Genomic DNA, 24,734 nt, shown 5'->3' on the forward strand with positions numbered 1-24,734 from the left:
ACTTGTGTCTTGCCCCAGGTGTGTCTTGTTGTGTCGTTAGCGTGTGTGTATTTCGTCTCCTGTCTCCCTTTTGTCTGTGTCGGTTCATTGTCATTTCCCTCCCGTCGTGCTACCAGTTTTTGCCTTGGTGTCCTCCCCACGTTTTGTTTTCTCTTGCCATTTGGAGTTCGCTTTTGTTTTGCAGTAATTAAAGTCATTTTTTGTACATCTCCTTCGCCTCCACCACCAAACTTTGCCTTCTTGACAGTTACCCTAAACTTCATGGTTGTTCAGTATGGCTGCTTTCAGTTAGCAAGCTAGCCAAATAGTTAGCATGTTAGGACCAAATGAGGCTTAATTAGTGTGATTTGTTCGTGCAGTGGTTACATATTGGCAAAAAAAAAAAAAAAAAAAAGACCCAAGTCCCCATGTCAACTTCACCAAACATTCTAGTATGTGCCTCGAGTGTTTATTTTCAGTGAAAGCAGCTTATTATCATTTGGAAAAGAAGCTCATTTTAACACAATAGTAGCACATGCAATAGGAAGTCTTAGACGCTGAAGTTGATTCATGAGGAAAATGAAAACATGCTCGGCTGTTAAATAGCGCTCCGAAATGAGTCACCTTTGGATAATTCGCTTCCAAATGATCTTTATCCTTCAACACATTGCCTGGGACTCACAGCAATTTCATATTGGAGAGCTTCAAAATTATTTGAATCGTGTACACTGGCTTTGTAATAAGGAGACTGTTTGTTGTTGCCATGGCAACCAGGAAACATCCACGTGGATGGCTTATGAGTAATGGACTAGCCCGGATACCTCTTTTGTATTGCTTTCATAATTAAAGTATCGTTTTAATTTTAAGACTATCCAAATGTATGTAGTATGTTTTTTTCTATTAATAATGACTATGTACCACTATAATAGTTTTTTCTTTTTACTGTATTTTAATTATGATGTATTTTTTCCTTTTCCAAGGATTCAATCGTGCACCAGACCTAATAATTGTGCCTTGACGTAACAGAATCAGAATCAGATTTATTGGCCAATAAAAACACGCAAGGATTTTGTCTTCGCTGACACAACCCGTCCGAGAAACACCAAAAATAACAATGACCACCAGAGGGAGCCTGGCGGGTCGCTAATAAGCGGCCCGAGTTTCTTAGATGGAAGAAAAGAAAACATGAGGAAGTAGGTAACAATTTGACCTTTCAACCACTCGCCATTTTTGTGATGATGATGACCCACTGGAATAGACAATGTGAATGTCAACCAGTCCTGAGACACCTTTAGGAAATGTTATTATTTTATCTATTAAGCTATTATTATCTATCTAAAAGACGCACAACGATGACTGCACATGCAAATTGCAAGATTTTTTTTATTTCGATGCAACATTTCAGTCCGAGTCATTTAGCTAATCTGAGATGAGCACTTGCAGGAGGCGGGACACCAGGAGGCGACGTTGCTGTTGTTGCAACCGTGCTGCTGCTTCAGCTCAGGACAGTTGCTGTACTTGTCAGTGTACTGACAAGGGTTGGCTATAGGGGGATGATACCACAGCGTGTTGATTTATTAACTCATTCACTGCCATTGACGGCTATAGACGTCAAAAATTCATTTGAATTATTTCTATTAGTTTCCCCCTTTTTACACATTTGTTAACAAAAGTATGAAAAGCTAGAAAAAATGTATTGTACATTTAGAACAGATATCAAATTCAGGCGGATTCTACTTACTGCACAGCTTGTTCTCACAGGCGTTGGGGCAGTCAGCACAGGTGGATCCGGACTTGTAGGGGCGAGACAACTGGTAATTTCCACTAAAATATAGGTCACAACATCAATTATTTATTGCGTGATGACACTCACTTCCTGATTTTTATTGAATCAACCAAAATAAATGTGGTTCTATTACGTACTTCCAAATATATTTCCTAGTTCTTAATTTTCAACCCTTATTTAAATCCAAGCCATTTTATTATCAGTGTGTGTGTTTTTTTATGGATTCGAGGTCGTTTACGAACTTACGGTGGGCAGTAGTGGCAGACGTAGAAATACTTGTAGCGGGAGTTAGGACAGTAGGCCATAGCACAGCCAATCTGGTTGGAGCGGTACCAAACAATCTAGAAAGGGAGAAATTATTTGGGATTAAAAACCAAAATGCATACAAAAACTTCGGCATATATATACACACTAAGCAGTATAACTGCTGGGATTTAGTGGCCTGTCTATCCGTACCTGTGTGAAATGCCCGACAACTCTTCCGTTGACAGAGCCCACTCCGTAGCGCCAGTCCTTCACCTCGTCATACCACGACTGGATGGCCTTGCTCCAGCTGTTTTTGTAGCTGGCCATGTACAAGTTCTCACCGCAACCGCTAGCTAGAGCACAAAAAGAAGATCATCTTGGTCATTTTTTTTGTAGCCAAATGGACCCTTTACTACCTTTAACTGTCATTTTAGTTCAGATGATAAATGAAAAAGTGGCGTGAGCTTGCTGAAAGGGTGGACATTTTGGCTAACGCTAGCATAAACATTGTTGAGCTTCAGCTAGCATGATTCAGTTAGCAAACTGGCTATGTACTTTTTCTACAAATGTTTCTCATTTCTAAAAGTTTTTTTATATGAATTCATCTTCCACTATGATAAACAGTGGACAACTACATACGATATGAAAATCACCCCCAAAAATTATATATTTATTCTGCTACCGCTGTTCACCGAAAAAAAGGCAACATGTTGGTTGTAATGTCACTGAAAAAAATTGCGAGTTTCTTACAGGCTTAATGGCATGACAGGATGGACAACAATTTCAGGGGGCATCAAAAAATAGAAACGCCGTCCAACAACGGCATATGTGGATGCTGGCTAATAAGCAACTTACTACTGATCTCCCTGGAGCTGGACGGGCTGTGGTTCATGGAGCAGGTGTTGGCCCACCGCTGAGCGTTGGCTGCCGCTTCTCTGTTCCAACTCTGTGGAGGAGCAACACATGCACTTTGGATTCAATGCGGTATGGACGATCAATACCTTTGACACGGTATTGTTTACCATTTTCAGCATGTTGCTAGCAGTCGGCTTGACGTTCCTCCGCAGGGTGTTGTGTTTATCCACAATCTCATTCTGTTCCGAGGACGAGGTCAGGACTGTTCCTAAAGTCAAGCGGCATTAAAAGATGTTGCGCAATTTTGTCTGGGGGGGCCTGGAACAAAAGTTGTGCGATAAATATACTCACCTTCCTTCAGCTAGGTTGATCACAAATAGGAAAAGAAGTGTAGCATTAAATACCCAAAATGCATCTGACATCACTGACTTTTGAGTTTGATTGAACTTACAGGCACTGCCTCCACATCCTCCTCCAAGATGGCTGACACTTGAAGGACGGCACAGAGGCCCAAGGTGCACAGGAAGGTGAAAAGGAACGAGTTCATTGCTAAAACCTGGACCGACACCCTCTTAGGGCCACCGTTCCATTTATATACGCCGAGGCCACGCTGCCACGTGAGCTTAAACACGTACTCTCAAGGGCATCTCACGGAGTTTTTCCTGCAGTTTGGCACCTGTGAAACGACCTTGATGATTTTAGCGCTCTCTGTTTATATTGTCCAGTGGTGCAAGAATGACTGGCAAACACTGGCTTCTACAGCTAATCCTGATTTGGTTACCCTAAACTTCATGGTTGTTCAGTAAGGCTGCTTTCAGTTAGCAAGCTAGCCAAATAGTTAGCATGTTAGGACCAAATGATGCTTAATTAGTGTGATTCGTTCGTACAGTGGTTACATAGTGGCAAAAAAAAAAAAAGACACAAGTCCCCACGTCAACTTTCAACCAAACATTCTAGTATGTGCCGCTTATCAGAAGCTAACACTGATACCACTGTTAGCTAACGCTAACCTGTGCAAACACTCGCTGATAAAGTATTATATATGGGTGCGTGTTATTCATGGAATTTTACGGTACACTTGCTATTTGTATAAAAATAAAGACAAAGTACATTTTATAGATAGATAGATTCAACTTCCCGTATATATATAGTTTGCCTTCTAAATTAAATTTCCCCTGCAGTTATTCAGCAACGTCTCTTGGATTTTCCCCTCCCCTCTCGATTTCCGGTGCTGTATTTACACCTGCCCCCCTGACAAGCACCTGAACCGTGAGCCAAAAGAGGCAGGTAGGGCTTCCTTCATCCATTGTTCTCCGAAGCAGGATGTCCTTCATTGCCTCTATAAGTGAAGGGAAACTTCGGTTCCTTTTCCTCCTGCGTGATATTAACCTTAAGCCATGTCGGTGTCACGTAGATGCGATGGAGATTACGTCATGCCTTTCACGCTATTTTAACGAACGGCCACTGTCAAAACAATATGTCGGACGTGCTGGTTCTTTGAAAGCTCCAGATTGGCTCCTTAACTGTGTTATGATATGAACCGGCAAAAATGAAAATGAACTATCCTAACCCTGGTTTGCATCAGTATGTGTATTTTGTAATGCATAATGCAGGCAGTATTATGTTAATTGTGTAAATATTACTAACTTAACAGTGTTAATGATATCACGTGTTAGTGAGCTCATTATCTCCTATGTGTTTTGGCTCACACCTGCTATTTGTATTCAATTTGTAACAGTTGGCCATGTTTTGTTTTATTCAACCATTTATTTGAAATAATGTCAAAATGAAATGACATTTTGTTTCCATTCATATTTTTGTTATAAGGGTGGTATTAGCCTTGTGATAAGCAGTGCCTGGTTTTCTCAAAACACGATGTCTGGCATTTTCGCACTAAAGAGTTCAATCTTTGTCTTAAATCTTCTAACCTTTACGTCACCTTTCGGCTGGAAAGGACAGCACTGCTTCAAATTAATTTCCCTGACGGACGTTATCGTGCAAAAGTCTCTCGTTTTATCCTTTTTTTTTCTCTCGCTCCAAGTTTGATCCCTTATCTGTGTTTTATAATATTTTGTGTTTACACTACAGCTTCATCTGAAATGGAAGGTGTATGTGATATTAGTTTACTCGAACTGTAAAAAGTGATTTACTCCACTAAAAACTTTTAGCAGCATTTTAAATAATATTTTACAGTACACGTTGCTGAACAACATCTACCCAACAATGAATATCAAATGACTTCTCAATTTCATCACTAGGGGATCATTTTGAAAACGGCGTTTGCCTTCCACGCTTATAGGTGCGCCATCCACTGCGCATGCGCACCGCCGCTCATCGGTACCCTTTTTTTTTTTTTTTCCCCAGACATCACCAGCACCACCATCCTCGCCACCATCGTCATCATCACAGGTTGGCGTGAACATCCTCTTCATCGCGAGGCAAACGGCCGTCCCTCTTCTTCCTCTTCTTCTTCCTCTTCCTCCGTCGCGGTGGAAGACAAAAGGGCGACGGGGAGAGGGAGAAAGAAGAAGATACCATGAAGAAACGATACGTGGACGCGAGCAGGCTCCGAAAGATGAAGAAATTGAAAATAAGCGAGCGGCTGTCCGAAAGGTAGACAGACAGACAGACAGCCAGCCAGGCAGCCAGCCAGGCTGCTGGCTGCTTTTGTTGTGGTGCTGCCTGCCCGTCTGCGTCTTTGTGTGCATGCCGGTGGCACGTCCGCCACTCACCTGTCTGCATCACGTCACCGCCACTGCCTCGTCGTCGTTGTTGTTGTTTTTATTGTGCGTGTGCGAGCGTGCGTGGCGCCTCATTGTTCACACACAAAGAGAAGAAAGCTGCATGAAGTTGCAACCTTCCTGCTTTTATTGACACTCGTTTCATGCCATTTTAATTGCAGCGATCAATTTAAAAATGTGTTATTTAGCCGGAAATGGCACTTATTTAGCTTCTGGTGCACACTAATAGTAATTATTTTGTATAAAAGTGCCACCAAAAATGTTTAATGACCTCATATTTTTGGAAAAATGTATTTAAAATATAAATTATTAAACGCTTATGATCTTTTTTTCATAATTGTTAAATAAAAATAATACAATTTAAATGTACAAATTAAAGACAACTTCTGCATTTTGCTTCCTTTTCTGGAACAACTTCTAACCTTGCTTAACTTGAGATATGTCAATTGTATACTTATTGCCAATGTCAACATAATTTTGTTATTAAAAAGCAAACGGCTTTCTTTTAGAACTTTTTTTTAAATGTAGTAATTAGTAATATTTTTATTGATTAAAGTCAGGGCATTTTTTTTACGTCCCATGTTGTGCTCCTTTTTGTGAAACAACTTCTCACATGACTTTAAAAAAAAAAAAATCGATTCAACCCTTTGTCCTCGCAAGATTTTAAACACAAATTAAGCAGTCCCACTCGAAAACAATTGCAATTGAAAGTATGTGCGGGAGGATGCTGTGCGTGGCTCTCCCTCCCTCCCCTTTGCTGTCTCGCTCTCCTCCAGATGAAATATTGCCATGGTTACCAAACAAAGAAGGGCCGATGTGGCAACAGCAGCCTATGGATGAGCAGAACAAAGGGAGGAAACCACGGCTCTTCTTCTGGGCTTTGTGGTGGTCTCATAAAAAAAAAAAAAAAGACAGTAATTGTTGGTGAAGTGGCTTCATTTAAAAGGATGTTTAAGATACAGCAACTACTGACTCAAATTTGTCTTTCTATCAAATTGCATATTTGCAGTGCATACACCTTCCTGAAGTTGATGGCCATGTGGATGTTGGTGCTGCTGGCAGATTTCCTTCTGGAATTTCGTCTGGAATACTTGTGGCCATGCTGGCTCTTCTTTGGCAGCGTGTACACAACATTCCATTGCCATGGGCTGGTGAGGACCCCCTGTTTCTTTTTTTTCTTTTTTTTCTTTTTTAAAATATGTAATAAGTGTGGATGTACGACTACTCAACTCTTGATTATAATAAATTTGGTAAATGTAGGTCATTTCAATTTTTTGTACATTTTGAAAATAACACAAAAACATACCTGTAGCTATCGCGATTGATTCATTGCGCCTTCTGGTATGCTTGACATGGCCACCAGGTGGCAATATAATACAGTAATGAAAACAAACAAAAAAAATGAAGAATTTCACTCAACTACTGTAAATGACAAAGTAAATTGTAGTAATATTTCTTCACAGAGGATAAAAAAATACAGGGTACAGTGTTGTTAGCATTAAGCTAACTAGTATGCTTGACATGGCCACCAGGTGGCAATATAATACAGTAATGAAAACCAAAAAAATGAAGAATTTCACTCAACTACTGTAAATGACAAAGTAAATTGTAGTAATATTTCTTCACAGAGGATAAAAAAAATACAGGGTACAGTGTTGTTAGCATTAAGCTAACTAGTATGCTTGACATGGCCACCAGGTGGCAATATAATACAGTAATGAAAACAAACAAAAAAATGAAGAATTTCACTCTACTGTAAATGACAAAGTAAATTGTAGTGATATTTCTTCACAGAGGATAAAAAAAATACAGTGTACAGTGTTGTTAGCATTAAGCTAACTAGTATGCTTGACATGGCCACCAGGTGGCAATATAATACAGTAATGAAAACCAAAAAAATGAAGAATTTCACTCAACTACTGTAAATGACAAAGTAAATTGTAGTAATATTTCTTCACAGAGGATTAAAAAAAAAAATACAGTATACAGTGTTGTTAGCATTAAGCTAGCGGACTTGCGGGCAATGTTTTTCGGTTGTTGTATCCTACTAACGACATCATTTGTGTGCTTGCAGGTCATTTGCATGTTTTTTGTGTGCGCCGCCTTCACACTTGACATCTTTTGTTTGATTTTTGTTCCTCTGCACTGGCTCTTCTTTGTGGCCAGCACCTACGTGGTATTCAATTATATTTGGCACACAGGTAAGTGTGCAGTTTTTTTTTTTAATTGTTGTGCAATGGAATGAAAAAATTTACAAAATTTCTCATCAATTTTTTTTTTTTTTTTTTTTTGCTTTGTCTCCTTAGAAAAGGGCATCTGCATCTCCACAGTGTCTTTGTGGATTCTTCTTGTGTACACAGAGGCGTCCCTTCGACTCAAAGACCTCAAAACCTCACATGCCAATCTTTCTCATATCTTTGCTGCTCACTGGTATATTAAATTCACGCAAAAGTGATATCAACAAAAATAAACATAATTTGGCATAATTTTATTAGATGAAACCTCATTTGGTTTGCATGACTCCGTGTGTGTGATTCAGTATCGGCTATCCGGTTGTCTATCTGGGCTTTGACGCCACCTGCTACTTTACCAACATCTTCAAGCTGCGCATCCAGAAGGCGGTGCAGAGCGACAACGACTTCCACATGCACCTGCTGCAGCACTCGCTCCCGCCGGGCCTGCCGCTGTACCCCAAGATGGCGGCCGACAATGGCTGTAAGTTGCCAATGACATGAGCAGAATGACATCTGAATGTATCTTGTATAGCTAGATAGACAAGCTGACAATGAAGGTGACGCCAAAGCGCTGTATGATGCACCAAGATGCCACAAGATGGCGCCAAAGCAAAACTGACTGTTACCAATACTTAGACAGGGCTTGAGTATAAATAACAGTGAATAAGAGTTTTTCAGTGAAATCATGGGATAGGAAAAAAAAATGTTTAGATCAAAATAAGATACATTTATTTAAAAAAATATATTTAAAAAAAGGGAACTATTTGTTTTGGTCTTCCCAGCCTCCAAATGGAAGTCAAAGTCTGAGTCCAGTCAGTACCAGTATCAGAACGGCGCTCTTCTGCCTCAAGACGAGTCCCACACCGTAGACTGCCTCCAAATCCGTAGCGAGGAGCGAGCGGCCGAAAAGGCGACACAGGAAGTCCGCTCAGCTGAATCCAACCGGAAGCCGTTGTTGTCCAAAGGCAGCTCGAGCGAGTCCAGAGAGGCGCTCCGCAACGGGTCACCGGGACCAGAATCCTCCGCAACCCCAGAAAAACTACCTCAGGAGGAACAGGCCGGCAAAGCTGCACGTGTGGTGAAGAACCCGTCACCAAGAGTCCGGCGAACTAACACGACCACGCCTTCGCCCCCTGCTGGCAGGACGGAGAAGAAACAACGGTGCGGCGGGAAAACGGTCAGCCCGAACCGGGATGGTGCCGATAAAAGTGCTACAGTGGCTCAGAATCAACATGCTGAGCAGCTGAGCAGGTGAGACGACTACTACCGTACTTGAATCATATGGAACCCCATGTATCGAGATACTGTATGCATCAAGTCATCTTTTATAGGAGAGATCTACACCCCTAATATATATGTATATATATTTATATGTTTACATATTATTTGTTTGTCTCTTGTACCAACTCACCAGCTTCTCTTGTTCCAAAATGTTTATTATCCTTTTTTTTTTTTAAACACAGACAGTAAGGTAGAGGATACCTTTTTAGTTGTTATCATTAGCTACTTTAGCATTTTTTTGTTACTCAGTTCACAATGTTAGCAATGCTATTAGGGGCCATGTTTCGATAGCATAAAAGTTCTGTCGTTCCAAAATTCTCATCTATTTTTTGTAAAAAGAGACAAGTAAGGTACAGCATACCTTTTTAGTTGTTATCATTAGCTATTTTAGCATTTTCTTGCTACTCAGTTTACAATGCAATGCTACGGAAACACGTTTTTTGATAGTGTAAAAGTTCTGTCATTGAACCAAAATTTTTCCCAAATATTCATTATCCTTTTTTACTAACACAAATACGGTACATATACCTTTTTAGTTGTTATCATTAGCTACGCTAGCATTTTTTTGCTATTCAGTTCATAGTGTTAGCAATGCTACATGGACACGTTGTTTTGACAGCATAAAAGTTGTCATTCCTTTTATTTTAAACACATATACTGTAGATACAGAATACCTTTTTTAATTGTTATCATTCACTACTTTCACATGTTCTTGCTACTGAGTTCACAACGTTAGCAGTTCTAACTTCTACGGGAGCATGTTGTATTGATAGCATAAGAGCTGAGCCAGCGCTAGCTAGCTCCTGGTTTTAAAAAAACTAAACACAAATATGCTATATAATGTTTGTTTTTTTAAATTCTGCTCTGTATACGTATTATGTTGTCAAAGTTATCAATGTGTATTTACTTTGACAGGACAAATTCATGACATTTCAGTCTGTATTTTTTCAGGGTTTTTTTTAAGTCAGTCAGTACTAGCAAAAGATTTTTTTTTTAAATCCATTCTTACATTCAACTACTTTTGCAACATCTTTTTATTTTTTTTTCTGGAGAGCTCATTCGGTAATTTTACCGATTTGACATGTCATCATCATTGCTCTCTCTTTTTTTTTTTTTTTTTTTTTTTATTATTTTTATTTTTTTTGTATGTGGGTGAGTATGTGTATGTGCGTACGAACTGTTGCAACATCTGATGATCCGATATTCTCCCCCTTTTTTCGACTCAGGCTGGAGCAGGAGCTGAGGAAGCTGAGGGGCGAGCTGCAGGTGAGCCGACACGGCGAGCAGGAGCTGAGGAGTCACGTCTGCAACCTGACCAACAACGAGAGGAGCCTCAGGCCCGAAGTGGCCCTGCTGCGACAGTCCAACATGCTGCTGCAGAGCAAGTGAGCCAACCATTTTCCATATTTGTTCTCCCCATTCGGGTGATGGGTAAATTATAGAATTTCATTGAAAGTATTATGACCTCATTTTTTCCGTTATAGGATCATGTGCTTGAGCAAAACCAAGCAGCGGGACAAGCAGACCAGCGCCATGCTGGAAAAGAAGACGCGGGCGGAGACGGAGGCCAGGCTGTCGTTGGAGAGGCAGGCGGCCGAGCTTCTGGCGCACAGACCCGACGAGGCGGCCAGGACCTTGACCGCCAGGTACCAAATGCAAGCGATATGTTGTTTGCGTATGTAAATAAATCCCATGACTGGTTCCTTCTTTGTCTGGCAGCAGGCAGGAAAACAGCGAAAGCCAAATGTTACGGAAAAGAGTTAAAGATCTGGAGAGCGAGTACAAACAACTGCAGCTGCAATATCAAGTCAAAGAGAGTCGGATGTTCGATCTAGAGAGTAATGTGGAGGTATTTATTGACATTTTGATTCTCATATTTGCTTCTTGGCGAAGCGAAGTGTATTTATTGTTTATGATCTGGATCGGTTTCATTTTGGATAAAAGTCAACATGACGTGTTCTATTAAATAGTGGGCCCTATTGAACTCTAGTGTGGATATTTAAACACCTCCCTCAAATAGATATCTACTTTTTTTCCTATCAGGAAAATAAAAAGTATTAACAAGTATCATCATTTGATGGATTCACACACAGATAATAATCCTGTTCCAAATCCAAATCCGACAAATTTGAACTCATTCACTGTCATTGACAGCTATAGACGTCAAAAATTCATTTTTAACTATTTCTATTAGTTTAACATTTTTTTCCAATTTTGTTAACAAGAGTGAAGTCATGTGATTAATTGCAAATTTTAATCGCCCGATGCGCCTAATTTTTAATAATATTTTTTTTAATAATCTATTTTTTTTAATAAGGAAAAGATTATTAAAAATTAGGGGCGTCAGGCGATTACCATTTTTAACCGTAATTAATTGCATGACTTCACTAGTTAACTCATGATTAATCACAAATTTTATATCTGTTCTAATACAATTGAAAAAATCTAGGTTTTCATACTCTTGTTTACAAAAGTGGGAAAAAATGTTAAAACAATAGAAATAGTTCAAATGAATCTTTGACGTCTATAGCCGTCAATGGCAGTGAATGAGTTAATGACCGACATCTATTTATTTTTTTGCTTCTTTTTGTGTTGTAGTTGCTCTTTCCTAACATTGTTTTCTTCATCCCTGACTTCTTTTTATTATTATTATTATTTTTTAATGATTTTACATAATTAATTGGGGACAACAAGCTAAACCAAAAGAACAGTAAATTAGCTTGACGAGAAACTGTAGTTCAGTGTGTCCTGTCCTGTCCTGTTCTATTGTCTGCACATTGACCCCAGTCTATTTTAGCTCTTTAAAACATACATTAACTTTATTTAAGGCTGTTTAGGTGGTCAACAAATAAATTGGCCCAACTGAACATGTACAAAATAGAGTGTGCGCAGGACAGTCATAGGACAGACTGAAATATATCGTCATGTTAATTTCAATTACTCGTCCCCTTTCAATTAAACATAAAATATAACAATAAAAGAAGAAGAAGATGTTAAGAAACAGGAGGATTACACAGTCATATGCTGAGCCCATTTAAACTCTAGTGATAAATAGTTGCTAATCAAAACAGCAGCACCTAAAATCACATAAATATTTCTCAAATTAATTAAAATGAGGAATCTTTTGTTGTAGTTATGTTGAGCAGTGACTTAGCACCCCCCCCCCCTCCCATCTGCATTGGTTTGTGAAATTATGGTAGCTGTCATCACATGCGTGAATGTGGAATTGTACCATTTTTTAGGCTTTAGGGAAGTACCGCGGCGTGGAAAAGGACACGGACATGCTGCTGTCCACCCTGTCGGCCCTTCAGGACAAGGCTCAGCATCTGGAGTACAACCTGAGCGCCGAGACGCGCATCAAGCTGGACCTGTTCTCAGCGCTGGGGGACGCCCGCAGGCAGCTGGAGATCGCTCAAGGTTCCACATCGTTTCTTATTTGGGAGTTGGCGTTGACATTTATATGGCGCAACAGCACCCTCTTGCGGTCATTACATGAGTAACAGTTTGCGTTTTTGCACATTTTGGAAACGGAAATTTTGCAAGTCAAAAAAAAAAAAATCACATTGATGAAATAATACGTTTAGTAACCCGGCTTTTCCTCTCGGTGTGTCCGTCACAGACAAGCTGCTGAGGCAGGACAAGGAAATCAGCAGCATGAAGCAGAAGATCGCCGAGGTGATGGCGGTGAGCCCCGCCGTGTCCTACGTGGCCCCCCGGCCCCCCGTGCCTCAGTACCTCACCAAGCTGCTCAGCTCCGAGCGCTACATGCTCAACCCGCGCGCCCTCATGTACCAGTGTCTAAAGAAGTAGACCCCCCCGCACCCGCGTCAGGTGGGAAGAGAGGGGCTTAACGGGATGAAATGTCAGCCGCCGCCATTGTCGTCTGCTTCCAGAGGACACCAAGCGGCCTCCGCGCGACAACAGGCCTTAGGGGCGTGCTACAGGTGCTAATGTGACATCCCGCTCTACCTTTGCTAAAGATGATCTGTCAACGGTGGGAGGCTAATGCACAGGTACCTGGACTTAGGCATCCAATTCGGTCCATGCAAGTCAGATCATGTTTTTCGTATTTTCATTCACACTCTCTTCAGGTTCATGCTTTGAAAAAAGGAAATTGGAAAAAAAAAACGGAAAATGCAAGCACAAAACTTTCCACGGCGAGGTCACAGCACACACACACGTGATGAAAAGCACAAGTTTTGCTAATTTTTTAATCATATGGAATAATGTCGGTAGGTTTACATACATTGCAGTCGCTGTCCAGCACAAAGCATGTTTCTCCAAATTTGGGGATTTTATTGTGACAAAAGTTGGGACTAAATTGGGGAGTTTTCTTTTAAGCTGAAAAAAAACATCAAAAAGACTTTTACATAGAAGTGTTTAAAAAAAAAAATTTTGCCGCCGAATTTTATCAGAGAAATAGCAAGAATGACATCTTTTTTTATCACCACATTTAGAAATTATAATCATTTATCTGGGGGGGGGGAACAAATTTTTATTTATTTTTTGTCATTCGGTTTTTCACAGTAAATTTTTAAATCAATTTTTAAATAATTTCAGCTAAATAAAACAAAATGTGGAGGTATAAAAAAAAAATTTCCTCAAGACTGCGTAAGTTTGAGGTTTACAAAATCATAAAAATTCAGATACATATAAAAAAAACGTGATATATTAGGGGTATTTTTTTTTTTTTTTTTACAATTTAACCCAAAATGAACATTAAAAAAAAAAAAGTTTTAATGGCCAAATAAATAAACAGAGACGTGAATATTGTCAATTGGGGGAAAAAAAGCATTTAATCACATTCCAATACAAAACAGTCACAGGCTAAAATTGCTATTGTAGGAACTTTTTTTTTTCTAGAGTAGTGCATTTCATTTACATATCTAAAACAACTCAACACAACATGCACATCTCTCTTCTTTCACGAAGAAATGAACGTACGTTAGGCCGTAACACTTTTTGTGCAAAAAAAAAAACGCCAAACCCGCTGGCCGGCGCCGCTACTTATTCTCCTTGTCTTTCAGCCAGTTGCTAAGACAAACCAGCCTGTTGACGTTTGCCGCGCTCAAGACGGCTCTCTTTTTAGTAACGACGTGACCCGCGAGTGAGAAGAGCCTCTCGCAAGGGACGGAAGTGGCCGGGCTGCTCAGATACTTGCGGGCCAGGACGGACAGCTCCGGGTGGGTCGCCGCCCGACCGGCCCACCAATGTAGCGGGCAGTCCGTCTCGCTGATGCTGATTTCGCTCCGATACAATTTCAGGGCCCCGATCCACTGGGCCTCCTCGTCGGAATCGGACTCGGAATCGAATGACGAGAGGAGCCTCTTTTTCTTTCTGGGCTCCGGCGCGGCGGTACCGTCAAACTGTTCTTGCAGCAGGACCTCCAGCCTGGTCCAAACCTCTTCTCGCTCCCCCCTTTTAAGACACTTCAAGTCCTTAAAGCGGGGGTCGAGCACGGCGGCCATCTTGAGCCATTCGTGGTTGAGCGTCGCCGCGCGTCGGGATAAGTCTTTCGCGAAGGCGGTCTTGAATTTCGCAATGCAGTCCGGGTCGTCGTCGGAGACCTCCATGGCGTGCTGCAGGTGGCAGAGAGCGGGCAAGACCACCGAACACGGCACGAAGGTCTCGCCTCCGAGGAGCTCGCTCACAAATCTGCGGGAGACAATTCAGGAAAGTCATTATTGAAGAAACAATAACAATAAAATCCCGTGAAGAACACTTTTTTAAATTATTTTTTTATTTACCTGCATGGTTCAAGAACAATCGCCATCTTTTGGAGTTGAAGAATCTCCGACGGAGTTAACATATTAAGCGCATGCTTCTGTTTGTCCAAAGCAGTAAAAACTGCCTCTTGATTCTTCAGTAGACGAGCGACCATATCAAGCGTCGAATTCCATCTTGTGGAAACATCTTGGACCAGCGGCTCGTTTTCTTGACCCAGTCTCGATTGCTCCTGGTACAGTTCCTCTGTATTCTCGGGGCTGTGTTTGAAGTGAGCGACTATCTTGCGACATTTTATCAACGCGCCATTAAAACCGCCTTCAAAAAGGCTAACCGCGATGGTGCTTTGCAAGATGTGAGCAATGCAAGGCACGTGTTGGAACTGGAGGCGTTTCTCGGCAGCCACGGTGTTCGGTGCACTCTCTGTTCCGATCGTGGTGATCTTTTGCCGAATCCCCCAAGCCTCCGCCACCGAGAGAAACTCTTCGTGGCAGTTTTCAACATGTCTGCTGTCTGTATTCAGCACAGTCGCGATAAAAGACTGCAGATGCCATGTCCCGTTTGTGACGTCAACAATGTGCGCGGTGACTCCGACGTAAATCTCATCGCGAACGGAGCTCCAGTAATCCCCGGTCAGAGCCACAAATTGAGCGTTCTTTAACGCATCGAATTTTAATAGTTTTTCAGTGTCGTACATTTGTTGGAGTATGTCTGAAATAGCGTCTCTGCAAGGCAGCTTCAAAGTCGGATTGCACGTCGCAATCTGGAGCACTTTTTCGAGCCCTTTATCTTCGACTATTGATAGCGGTCTGCAGTCCAGAGCGATCCAGTTGACGATGGAGGTTGTGAGTTTCTCCGATGTTGACTCACTTGTCCTGAAGCCGATTATATCACCGATTCTGCGTTGCTGACGACTCGTGGCGGGTCTGCTCGCGTCATCGGCGTCGTTGGCGAAAGGATGTTTTGCGTTCAGGTGGTAGCGGAGGGTCGAATTGTTGCGGTGGTATGCAAACTGTTTTTGGCAAAATAGGCAGAAAACCACGCTTTTATTAAAGCTTCCATCGGGTTGCATTTGGAAAAAAAATTTGCCTCCCAACACTCCACGCGCAGCGGCTTCATTCCATTGCTCCATGTTGATAAATCCGTCGGTGTCATCTAATCGGTGTATCACAAAATGTGCACTGATAAAATGGTTCCGCATTGTTTTGAACGAGAACGATTCTTCTTCTACTTCGTCATTTCCGTCAGACTGCGCGCGTCAAGTGCTTTGCTGCCCTCCACTGGTCACATGATATACACGCGCATCAGAGCAAACACAAACCGTGATTAAAATGCGTTTTAAACCCCCCGCTTTTTTTTTTTTAGGTCACATTAAAGTGGAACCCCTAATATATATATATATAATTGTTTTTTAAAAAAACCGTTCAATTTTGGAGATACATTTTCTGTACAGCGACAGTTTTCTATTTCCGGGCATGTAAATCAATGTAAAAATATTCAAGATTTAGCATTTAAAAAAACTAAATTACAAAAAATAATCATTTTGTCAAAGCAAGAAACATGTTGATTTATTGTATATTTGAAATAAGGGAACTAAGGCAGCTGTGGTAATCAAGTTAGTGCTCTAATGTTTTTTTTCTGTATTTTTTTTTTTTACCCACTGGATTTGAATGCCGTCAGAATCAAGATACTTGCAAATTTCAACTCATTTTCCATTCAAATCAATTGTTTCTTTTTTTTCAAATATTTTTGAATGCAAACTGCTGGTTACTCACCTTCATTATACACAGTTGATGCAAATCATAACTCCAACTCAAACTGATATATTATTCACATAATGTCCAATGAAAAGTGTGTTCCAAATTTTGTGAGCTTTTTATATTTATCAAAACATATTTTTTATTTTTGGGGCTGAAAAAAAAAAGGCTGCAACTGTTTCCTTAATGTGATTAATTATTCTTTACTGTCTCTAAGCAGCATTATGGCCTCAATTTTTTTTTTATATTCACATATACAGGGTGTCCCAAAAGTTATTAATAATTTCCTTTTTGCTATTTTGTTTGTGTCACAAAATATATATATAAAAGAAGTGTATAGTGACTTTTGGGACACTTTATAAAAATTATCAGGTTTATAACCACAAAATTTTTTTTTTTTTAATATTCTATCTTTTTAAAGCAATTAGTATGCAACAGTGTGTTTTTGTCTATAAAAGTGGCTAACTATTTGAACGATACATTTAACACAAATGTCATTGGATTGAGCAGGTTTGACAAGTAATCCTGTTTATCTTCTGGATTTGCATAACATTGTGTTTGGATCGGGACCTCGTCCACGACCGGAGTCCAAACGTGGCCCACAAACGGAATTACTGTGCCTCTAAACGTGACTTTCAAACAAGGAAGTAAGACACGAAGTTAATGTGAACGTCTGAACGCGTGCTGTGTTTGAACTGAAGTGCTTATGTACTGTTTTTGTAGTTCGGCTTCTTTTCTTTTCTACTCGTACACTGAATTGTACAGAATGGATATTTCAACCAACAGCTGGATGACACTCCAGAGCTGTGATGTCACAAAAAAAAATTTTTTTGTGAAGTGAAAAAAACAATTTTTTTTTGTAGCTTTTTATTTAGAGCGTGTTTCTAAGGTGTTTTATATCAAAACAATTTTTTAGTCTGGCTTTACTTTTATTATTATACCTCTTTTGTCAATTTGTACGGCAACGTGTTTTGTCAGCATGAAAGTGTATTGGAGCACACATTGTGACATGAAGTATGTACAAGAGTATACTGTACTTGTACAAGGGCTACCCTTTCTTAAATCAGAGAATGGAGAATTCCAATTTTTTTTTTTTTGTATAAATGAATTTTGTCTCATTTGTGTGCATCATTTTAATCGCATTATTTAAGACAAGTTTTTGATAGGATTTCAAACAAAACACAACAGAGCAAATTGCAGATTAGTATTTTTTATTTTCAGGAAGTGAAAAAACAAAACAAAAGGGCAAACCAATAGATAGCAGAAAGCGTGAGTGTCAAGTGCTCTCCAAGTCTGTACACACCCTGTGAGACAAGTCGCAGCAAAGGCAACGCAAATGATCCCTTATGATGGCCTTTTGGCTAATTTTGCATGTCATTTTTTCTTTTTTTTTTGGGAGGCTGCTGGACATTTTCACTCAAAAGTAACAAACAGGTGGGAGAGAAAAGTGCAAAATGTGCCGCTATTCACAGCCACGGACATTTGAAAATAGTTTTACAGACTTGACTGAATTTTTGCTCACGTTAATTCTCATCGACTAGCAAAGCACATACAGAGCAGACACAAGTGTAAAAAAAAAAAAAAAAAAATGAAATAAATTATGACGTTCACATTGATGGAAAGCAGCCTCTGGTGTCAAATGAATGCCACCTTCACAGACTTGATTACGAGTCGGGAGCTTGTGTAGAAAGTAACAGCGTGATTTCAAACAGCAGCATTGGAGAACCGTTTTCCTACTTTGGCCCGGACTAAATTTGGAAACAATTATTAATGGCAAGATATTATATCTTATGAGCATGTGCAGGTTTAATGAAAAAAAAAATTGTTCTGATAATTGCATGAAAAAGGGATAAGTAGAAGCTTACATTCAGAACGAATGGCCACAATTGTGCTGCAAGTGAATGACAGCCCACACAAATAAATAGTTGGGATATTTTCAACTTGTACGACTACACGCTGTCTCCGATTGTCTTGATCTGGACAGGAAAGCAGCCCAAAACACACTTGACAACACTTCAGTAATCTGGAGGAGGGGAGGAGACAGTTATTTAACAGTAAAAATGTTAAAAATACACTTTTAATACTGACTTGAGGAAAATAACGCTTTTTTCGCAGTTTAAACATTTTTTAAGTTAACGAAACAAGCTTCTTTTTTTTTTCTTTTTTTCTTCTTGTTGCAACGAGGCTTGATGGCTGTACTGGTTTGGAAGAGAAGAATAAAAAAATACTTCAAAAGAAGAACAAAAAAAAAAGAGAGAGAGAGAGAACCACTTAGTGTCAGCTTTGTCCCGCCAGAACAAACAAAAGACTGCGGCGAGGGGGCCGCAGTCAAGAGCAAGGCTTTCCTCTTGCGTGTGCGAGGAGGAAGGTGTGACGGCGGCCGACCCGGGACGCGGAGGAGGGGCCCGCTTGGGGGGGTCCTTGGCTACGAGGAGACCGTCACAGGGTTGAGGGAACCGTTGCGGCTGTAGAACTTGGAGAAGGCCTCTTCGAGAACGCACGCGAGACGAGGCTGATCGCCCTGGACACCAAAAAAGTCACGGGAATGTCTTCAAATAGAGGTCAAAGGTTAATTTTTTTTTCCCTCTTCATGGTGGCCTTACCTCACTGATGAAGCCGAGCTGAACAAGCTCCACGGCCAACTCGTGCACATTCTCATCTAAAAAAAATTTTTTTTTTTTTTTTAAAAGACACAAGGAGCTTTATGAAGAGACAACCTAGCGAGTTAGCTGGTTAGCAAGACAATAACCTACTTGGTAACAGATCGCAGCTCAAGTGTCGGTTGAGTTTGTCCTCAAGTTTGAGCAGTAAAGTCAGCTAAAGGAAAAACATCAAGTTTAAGCTTTGGAATCATTTCTGTGCGAGCGCATAGCGACGAGACGCCTCACGTGATGCTTGGCGCCTTCGTCCACGGGTTCGATGTTGCACTGCATCTGAAGCACCTGCGGACACAATTGGCGTTACGGTCAGGCGGGGGCCAAAGGAAAGGCTTCGGTAGCCGGGTTAGCCGCGTGGCCGGTTCTCACCTTCCTGGTCTCGAGTTCGGCGGGTTCCGGGGTGGGCGTTTTGACGGAGGGCGGCACGATGGGCGACTTGACCGCCTCCTGCTGAGGTTGTTGCGGACACGGGATCCCAAACGCCGTCAGGGGGTAGATCCCGTTCCTGACAGCCGGGAACAACGATTCAATCATCTTGCTCATGTTAGCCGTGATATGAAACGCTCTCGTACCTGACGTCCTCCAGGAACTTGTCCAGCTCAAGGGCGGGAAACTGTGACAGCCTGAGGAGGAGAAAAAAAAAATAAGTTCGGCTAAAATCCAAGACCTCCAAGCAGTTAAGGAAGCGCACTCACTTCATCTGAACGCCCTCCTTCCCCTCCACAATCACCAGGTTGGGGTCCATGTTCTTCGTCATCTCCTCTAAAGCGTTCTCGGGAATCATATCTACGAGAGAGAAAAAAAAAATGACGTGAGGACATTCACGCACCCACGTTCGCTGCCCCATTTAAATGGGCGTGTCTCCGCTCACGCTGGTGGCTGACGATGCAGTGAGCGGCGAGCAGCTTGAGCAGCGGCACCTCGAACAAGGCCTGGTGGAACAGGAGCTCCCTGGCCGTGGGACGCTTGTCCGGGTCCACCTGCAGACACTTCTGGATGAATTCCTGGGAGAAGAGGAGGAGAAAAAAAAAAGAAAAAAAAGATGACAAATTGAAAGGGGGCGGGGCTCAAATTGTAGAAGACTGCTTACCCGCTGTAAGGGGTCCTCTAAGGACTGAATGGCACTGTTTATGGCTTCTTGCGAAACGTACGACGAATCTCCGTTACTCTGGATTTCTAACACTGCCATCTGGGAAAGGAATTAAAAAAAAAAATGGCGTTAGAAATTCATTTCGATTTTTTTTCAGAAAAAAAAAGGAAGAAAAAAAAGAGAAATTCATTTTAAAGACAAAATGGTCTCTCTCTGTGCCCTACAACTGATTGGCAAGAATTCCAATTGGACTAAGCCCTTTTCACAGTGCACTTATCTCTTTGACTGCCAAAAAGGTGAAATAACGTTGAGTAAAATCCTATGGAGGAGTGCCAAAGACGTTAAAAGACGTTTGTTTCAAAACAGAGGTGAAACTAACCATTTTCTATTGTTGATTACTGAAAAACGGAATAAGGTAGAAACAAACTTTTTTTTTTCTAATGAAAGATGAGAGTCCAATCTTTCATTTGGTAGTATGTGTGTTTCCATAGTTCAAACACATAATTTTCTGTGGACCTTGAAAGATCAGTCAAAAATGCTTAAATCGGCTGGCACCCACGGCATCCCTTTTCTGAAAACGTCTGGCAGTCAAAGAGTTAATACTGGCGAGGTCAACGCAAGCCCTCACCTCTAAGGCGCACATTCCAAAGGAGTAGATATCCACCGCAGTGGTCACATTGGCAACAGCTGTGAGGAGCAGCATCATTTTATTTTTAATAATAATAATAATAAAAAATGTAGCAAAAAAAATGTAATGCAAGCTCTTACCTCCATATTCTGGAGCAAAAAAATGAAGGCTCTTCTGCTCTTCCCGACATGTTTTGACATGGTTGTTAATCGTGTCTGGAGCCACTAGGATAAAATAAAAATAAAAAAAAAAGGTAAAAGTTGAGCTTCATTATCGGAACATGTCGAAATGACGTTCTTCTACCTGAGCCGATCTTGATGAGGCCGTTGTGCTGGATGAAGATGGTGTCGCAGGTCAGGTTGCCGTGAATGATGGGAGGTTCGCAGGAGTGCAAGTAGCTGGCGCGGGAAACAAAAAACAAAATGTCAACAGCAGACGTCGGACGCGCTTGAAGAGTCGTTTTGTTTTTTTTCGAGGGACTCACCTGAGGGCAGACAAAATCTGCGTGCACCAGCGCTTCCAAGCCTGAAACGCACACACAACGATTGAAACGCAATCGGCGGTCGACGGTAACAAAACATCTTCATTTTCCCACACCTTTTCATTCATAGTCTTGTGATTCTTCTTCGTCTTTTTCAGAAACTGCTTGAGGCTTCCGGATGACATGTACTCAGTGATGAAGATGACCTGCAGCGGGGGGGAAAAAAAAAGGTACGACGCAAACAATGTCAACGTGGCTTGTTGGGAGGGCGAGCGCGATGAAAGAAGATGGCGTCCGCGTACCCGGGCTCGGTTCTCCTTGACGTCGGCCCAGTACTTGTGGAACTTGACGATGTTCAAATGCTCCAGCTGGATCAAATTGTCAAACACGGCTTTGACCTTTTCCTGTCGAGAGAAAGGAAAAACTTTGAAGATTTTTTGTTGAACTTATAATGACCCAGAATGCATTTTTGCTCTACTGCAGGCAACATGTCTGACCTCTTGCCTTCAGTTTGTTGTTAGCGAGAGGGTGGTAAGACACTAAACACCCCCCCCCCTTAATATGTTTAACCCTGGAAAACCCATGGGGTCAAATTTGGCCCCTATAAATTCTGCTACTCAAATAACAAAGACCTTTTTTTTTCTTTACAAATTTAACTTCAAAAGTCCAGAGTGCCACTTCTGACCCCTGCATGGGGCCATCTAGTGGATGAATATTGCAATTACATGAGCCAGAGTGGTGGTGACAAGATGGCTAAAATGCAACAAATAAAAGAAAAAAATATATATTGTTCAATGTAGCTGTGTATTTGATTGATTATTTTCTTAAATTCTAAATAGTTTACTGACAGTTTTTGTTATTCAGATTTTTCAAAATGATACCCCTAAATCCCAAAGGGTCAAATTTCGCCCTAATCCTAAATTAGAGAATAAATTGAAAAAAAAAAAACATTGAAAAAACATATATTTTGGTGTTCAGTGAATTTATAGCAGTCATTTAATGTATAATTCATAATTACGAAGAAAAGGGTTCTTGGGTTCTCCAGGGTTAAATATTTTTTGTTTTTTTCAGGAATTCCCCATTTGCTCCCCATTGTTAGTAGAATGTTAATCAACATTTTTTTAAAAAAAAAAAGGTTTGAACGTAGTAAACGTCCACTGAGAGTAGCATATTTATTTTAGTTTATTTTATTTGGAGGAATGTGTGAACAAGAGTCTTCCTTTCGGTTCCTCAAACCCCTTTCCTCACAAGTCAATGTATTTTGGAACATCCAAGTGTTAAGAGTAATAGCTCGCAGTTCACCAACCTCTTGTAACTTGAAGTTTTTCCTTTCTGAGAACATGACTTCGTTCCACACCACCTCGACTCCCTCCTCGGTGTCCATGGCCAAGTAGGCGTTATCGATGCCGGGTACATTTCGTTGATTCACCTTCAAGGAGGACAATCAAACCATGTGATCATTGTAGGTGGGATTACTTTACCTCCAAAGCGAACATTGTATAGAACTGAGAGTAGGAAAAGCATTGTTCGCTTTTGTGCTAATTGCACCTATGCAGAAAGTGAGTTCAGATAGCAACTAACCTCTTCTCTGCGCTTCTGCCAGCGTCCACAAGGACTCTCCTCCAAGATCTCAGACTCGTCCTCGCTTTCCTCCTCCTCGTCCTCCGTGGCGGCGGCGGCTGCAGCGGGCGGCGGGTTCACCACGGACACGGGGGGAGACACCGACGTCACGCCTTGACCGGCGGCGGCAGAGGCCATCGGCTCGGGCTTGGCTTCCTGGACCGCGTCCGGGGCCTGCTTGCTCTCGGAGCCCTCCGACATGATGGCTGGTCACGCCGGGCAGCCTGCCCGTGCGACAGTGACGACGATGAGCCTATTTATCGATCATTCGCTCGCTTTGTGTTTTTTTTATCGTTAGCTTGAAATACTGGGGGAGGTTAACAACAGCGGTAGCTAACAGCTGGCGCTTTAAGGGGAAAAATATGCTAAACGAACGCCATAAAGGAAAAAGGTCACAACATAAGAAAACACACGAGTAGCCCAAGCAAAAACATGGAATACATACGTGTTAAAGGAAGGAATGTGACGGTGTCAGCTCCAGTTTAACGCACTTTCGTCTCCGGTCCCAAGCTTGTTTTTTTAAAGCCTCGTTAGCTAAAAACGAAAAAAAAAAATCTTCTGGGTTCCTTGCGGCTAACTTCCTTAGCTGGAGAACACCATCGGGGCGACAAAAGCCACGACAAAGTTTAGTAACAGGATTCAATTTTCACTTAATAAATCAGTTGAAAATGCAGAACGGAAATGCAAGCTAACTAGCGTTAGCGTTCTGAAGCAGCCAACCGCTCCTTGGGTTAACCTTGCTGCTACTCCCTTGGATAACGCCGAAAATTAAACACAGTTGACACAATTACACCATTACGACACTGCTACATACATTTACTGACAACTAACATAGAAAAGTTTCATTTGAAAACCCACAGACACGTAAAGGTGTCAATTAACGTGGCATATTCAAGGTCTGTAAAGAGCTAGTTTTTACACACAGACAAATGTGATGGCGACAAGTTCCAGATGCACACTGCACTACTCGAGCGCAGTCGTACGTCAGAGTAGGTTCGGGTTGCCAGATCTTAAAAGCGGCATCCCCCTTTGTGTGGCATAAATAGATGAAAATACTTTCATATTTTAGAATGGTTTAACATTCCTATACTTTCTAAACATCTTTAAACGCACACTAATAAGACTTGTATCTTCTGCCTGTATATAATTTAAATAAAAATAATAATTCTGTGTTTAAACTGACTGTTCGCTAGTATTCTTAAAATTATATCTGGCAACCGTGAATTGGCGTCCTCCCATTTTATTTGATAAATATTTTTTTTAAGTAGCGCTTTTTTTTTTTACACACAGAAGTACGGATACGGAACTTGAACAAAATTTGTTTTGTTTGTTTGCTTTAATTTTCTGTTTTATGGATTTTTTAATTTTTTTTATTTTTCCCCCTGTCATTTAAAAATATTCAGAAAATTTCAGAAAAACAGAGCATACGGAAGCACATTGCATTCACACTGAATATTTTTGGGGGAGTGTCGATTTTTTTTTCTAGAAAAAGAGAAAAAAATATTCCAAGAAACAGGAAAATAAATATTCTGAAAAACTCGTTAAAACTAAATAAATAAATAGAGCCCCCTGCAAAAAAAAAAAAGAAATCTTTTCATTGTTCACAAATGTTGTATCGACCACGTATACTTCTCCTGATGTGTATTTTTAGAGCG

General features: G+C 41.0%; 4 protein-coding genes across 13 annotated transcripts; 1 reads left to right on the top strand and 3 right to left on the bottom strand.

Annotated features, from left to right (window-relative positions):
• Positions 1 to 424: 424 nt before the first annotated feature.
• On the top strand, positions 425 to 14,853 carry LOC144039310 (macoilin-1). 10 transcript variants are annotated; one of them, XM_077552518.1, is made up of 13 exons: positions 425 to 2,995; positions 3,079 to 4,153; positions 5,231 to 5,479; positions 6,617 to 6,758; positions 7,682 to 7,808; positions 7,914 to 8,037; positions 8,147 to 8,322; positions 8,624 to 9,092; positions 10,349 to 10,507; positions 10,607 to 10,768; positions 10,842 to 10,971; positions 12,365 to 12,539; positions 12,742 to 14,853. In XM_077552518.1, exons 3-13 carry the CDS (start codon positions 5,403 to 5,405, stop codon positions 12,930 to 12,932), a joined length of 1,932 nt encoding a protein of 643 aa, XP_077408644.1. In that variant the 5' UTR covers positions 425 to 2,995; positions 3,079 to 4,153; positions 5,231 to 5,402; the 3' UTR covers positions 12,933 to 14,853. The 10 variants fall into 10 exon arrangements, with proteins under 10 accessions (XP_077408644.1, XP_077408646.1, XP_077408643.1 ...); XM_077552520.1 differs by having other exon boundaries at positions 5,241 to 5,479; XM_077552517.1 differs by having other exon boundaries at positions 3,079 to 3,483; positions 4,048 to 5,479.
• On the bottom strand, positions 1,323 to 5,618 carry LOC144039316 (serotriflin-like). The gene is made up of 7 exons (XM_077552529.1): positions 3,314 to 5,618; positions 3,034 to 3,134; positions 2,867 to 2,957; positions 2,222 to 2,364; positions 2,012 to 2,106; positions 1,721 to 1,803; positions 1,323 to 1,522 (listed from the first exon to the last, which is right to left on the bottom strand). Exons 1-7 carry the CDS (start codon positions 3,411 to 3,413, stop codon positions 1,395 to 1,397), a joined length of 741 nt encoding a protein of 246 aa, XP_077408655.1. The 5' UTR covers positions 3,414 to 5,618; the 3' UTR covers positions 1,323 to 1,394.
• Positions 13,891 to 16,055, bottom strand: LOC144039312 (E3 SUMO-protein ligase ZBED1-like). The gene is made up of 2 exons (XM_077552525.1): positions 14,870 to 16,055; positions 13,891 to 14,777 (listed from the first exon to the last, which is right to left on the bottom strand). Exons 1-2 carry the CDS (start codon positions 16,045 to 16,047, stop codon positions 14,126 to 14,128), a joined length of 1,830 nt encoding a protein of 609 aa, XP_077408651.1. The 5' UTR covers positions 16,048 to 16,055; the 3' UTR covers positions 13,891 to 14,125.
• A 1,742-nt stretch (positions 16,056 to 17,797) lies between these two features.
• nrbp1 (nuclear receptor binding protein 1) lies at positions 17,798 to 24,135 on the bottom strand. Its single transcript, XM_077552526.1, has 18 exons — positions 23,525 to 24,135; positions 23,041 to 23,303; positions 22,766 to 22,888; positions 21,762 to 21,863; positions 21,576 to 21,665; positions 21,463 to 21,503; positions 21,282 to 21,376; positions 21,119 to 21,202; positions 20,979 to 21,037; positions 20,351 to 20,449; positions 20,132 to 20,264; positions 19,956 to 20,046; positions 19,833 to 19,883; positions 19,630 to 19,765; positions 19,492 to 19,545; positions 19,357 to 19,420; positions 19,207 to 19,262; positions 17,798 to 19,124 (listed from the first exon to the last, which is right to left on the bottom strand). The coding sequence occupies exons 2-18, from the start codon at positions 23,278 to 23,280 to the stop codon at positions 19,029 to 19,031; spliced, it is 1,614 nt and encodes a 537-aa protein (XP_077408652.1). The 5' UTR covers positions 23,281 to 23,303; positions 23,525 to 24,135; the 3' UTR covers positions 17,798 to 19,028.
• Between the last annotated feature and the right edge of the window lie 599 nt (positions 24,136 to 24,734).

The sequence above is a fragment of the Vanacampus margaritifer genome, chromosome 19 (genome assembly GCF_051991255.1).
Source record: "Vanacampus margaritifer isolate UIUO_Vmar chromosome 19, RoL_Vmar_1.0, whole genome shotgun sequence".
Taxonomy (NCBI): Eukaryota; Metazoa; Chordata; class Actinopteri; order Syngnathiformes; family Syngnathidae; genus Vanacampus; species Vanacampus margaritifer.

Excerpts from the sequence above, each read along its gene's own strand:
- LOC144039316 (XM_077552529.1), bottom strand. The coding sequence starts at position 3,413 with ATGAACTCGTTCCTTTTCACCTTCCTGTGCACCTTGGGCCTCTGTGCC. Across the intron at positions 3,135-3,313 it reads TGTGGAGGCAGTGCCTGTAA|GAACAGTCCTGACCTCGTCC; the intron begins GTTCAATCAAAC and ends GCTTGACTTTAG. Across the intron at positions 2,958-3,033 it reads CTAGCAACATGCTGAAAATG|AGTTGGAACAGAGAAGCGGC; the intron begins GTAAACAATACC and ends GCTCCTCCACAG.
- LOC144039310 (XM_077552514.1), top strand. The coding sequence starts at position 5,403 with ATGAAGAAACGATACGTGGACGCGAGCAGGCTCCGAAAGATGAAGAAA. Across the intron at positions 9,093-10,348 it reads CATGCTGAGCAGCTGAGCAG|GCTGGAGCAGGAGCTGAGGA; the intron begins GTGAGACGACTA and ends TTTTCGACTCAG. Across the intron at positions 10,769-10,841 it reads GCCAGGACCTTGACCGCCAG|CAGGCAGGAAAACAGCGAAA; the intron begins GTACCAAATGCA and ends TTTGTCTGGCAG.
- LOC144039312 (XM_077552525.1), bottom strand. The coding sequence starts at position 16,047 with ATGCGGAACCATTTTATCAGTGCACATTTTGTGATACACCGATTAGAT. Across the intron at positions 14,778-14,869 it reads ATTGTTCTTGAACCATGCAG|ATTTGTGAGCGAGCTCCTCG; the intron begins GTAAATAAAAAA and ends TGTCTCCCGCAG.
- nrbp1 (XM_077552526.1), bottom strand. The coding sequence starts at position 23,280 with ATGTCGGAGGGCTCCGAGAGCAAGCAGGCCCCGGACGCGGTCCAGGAA. Across the intron at positions 21,504-21,575 it reads ACAAGACTATGAATGAAAAG|GCTTGGAAGCGCTGGTGCAC; the intron begins GTGTGGGAAAAT and ends TGTGCGTTTCAG. Across the intron at positions 20,450-20,978 it reads TTGGAATGTGCGCCTTAGAG|ATGGCAGTGTTAGAAATCCA; the intron begins GTGAGGGCTTGC and ends TTCCTTTCCCAG.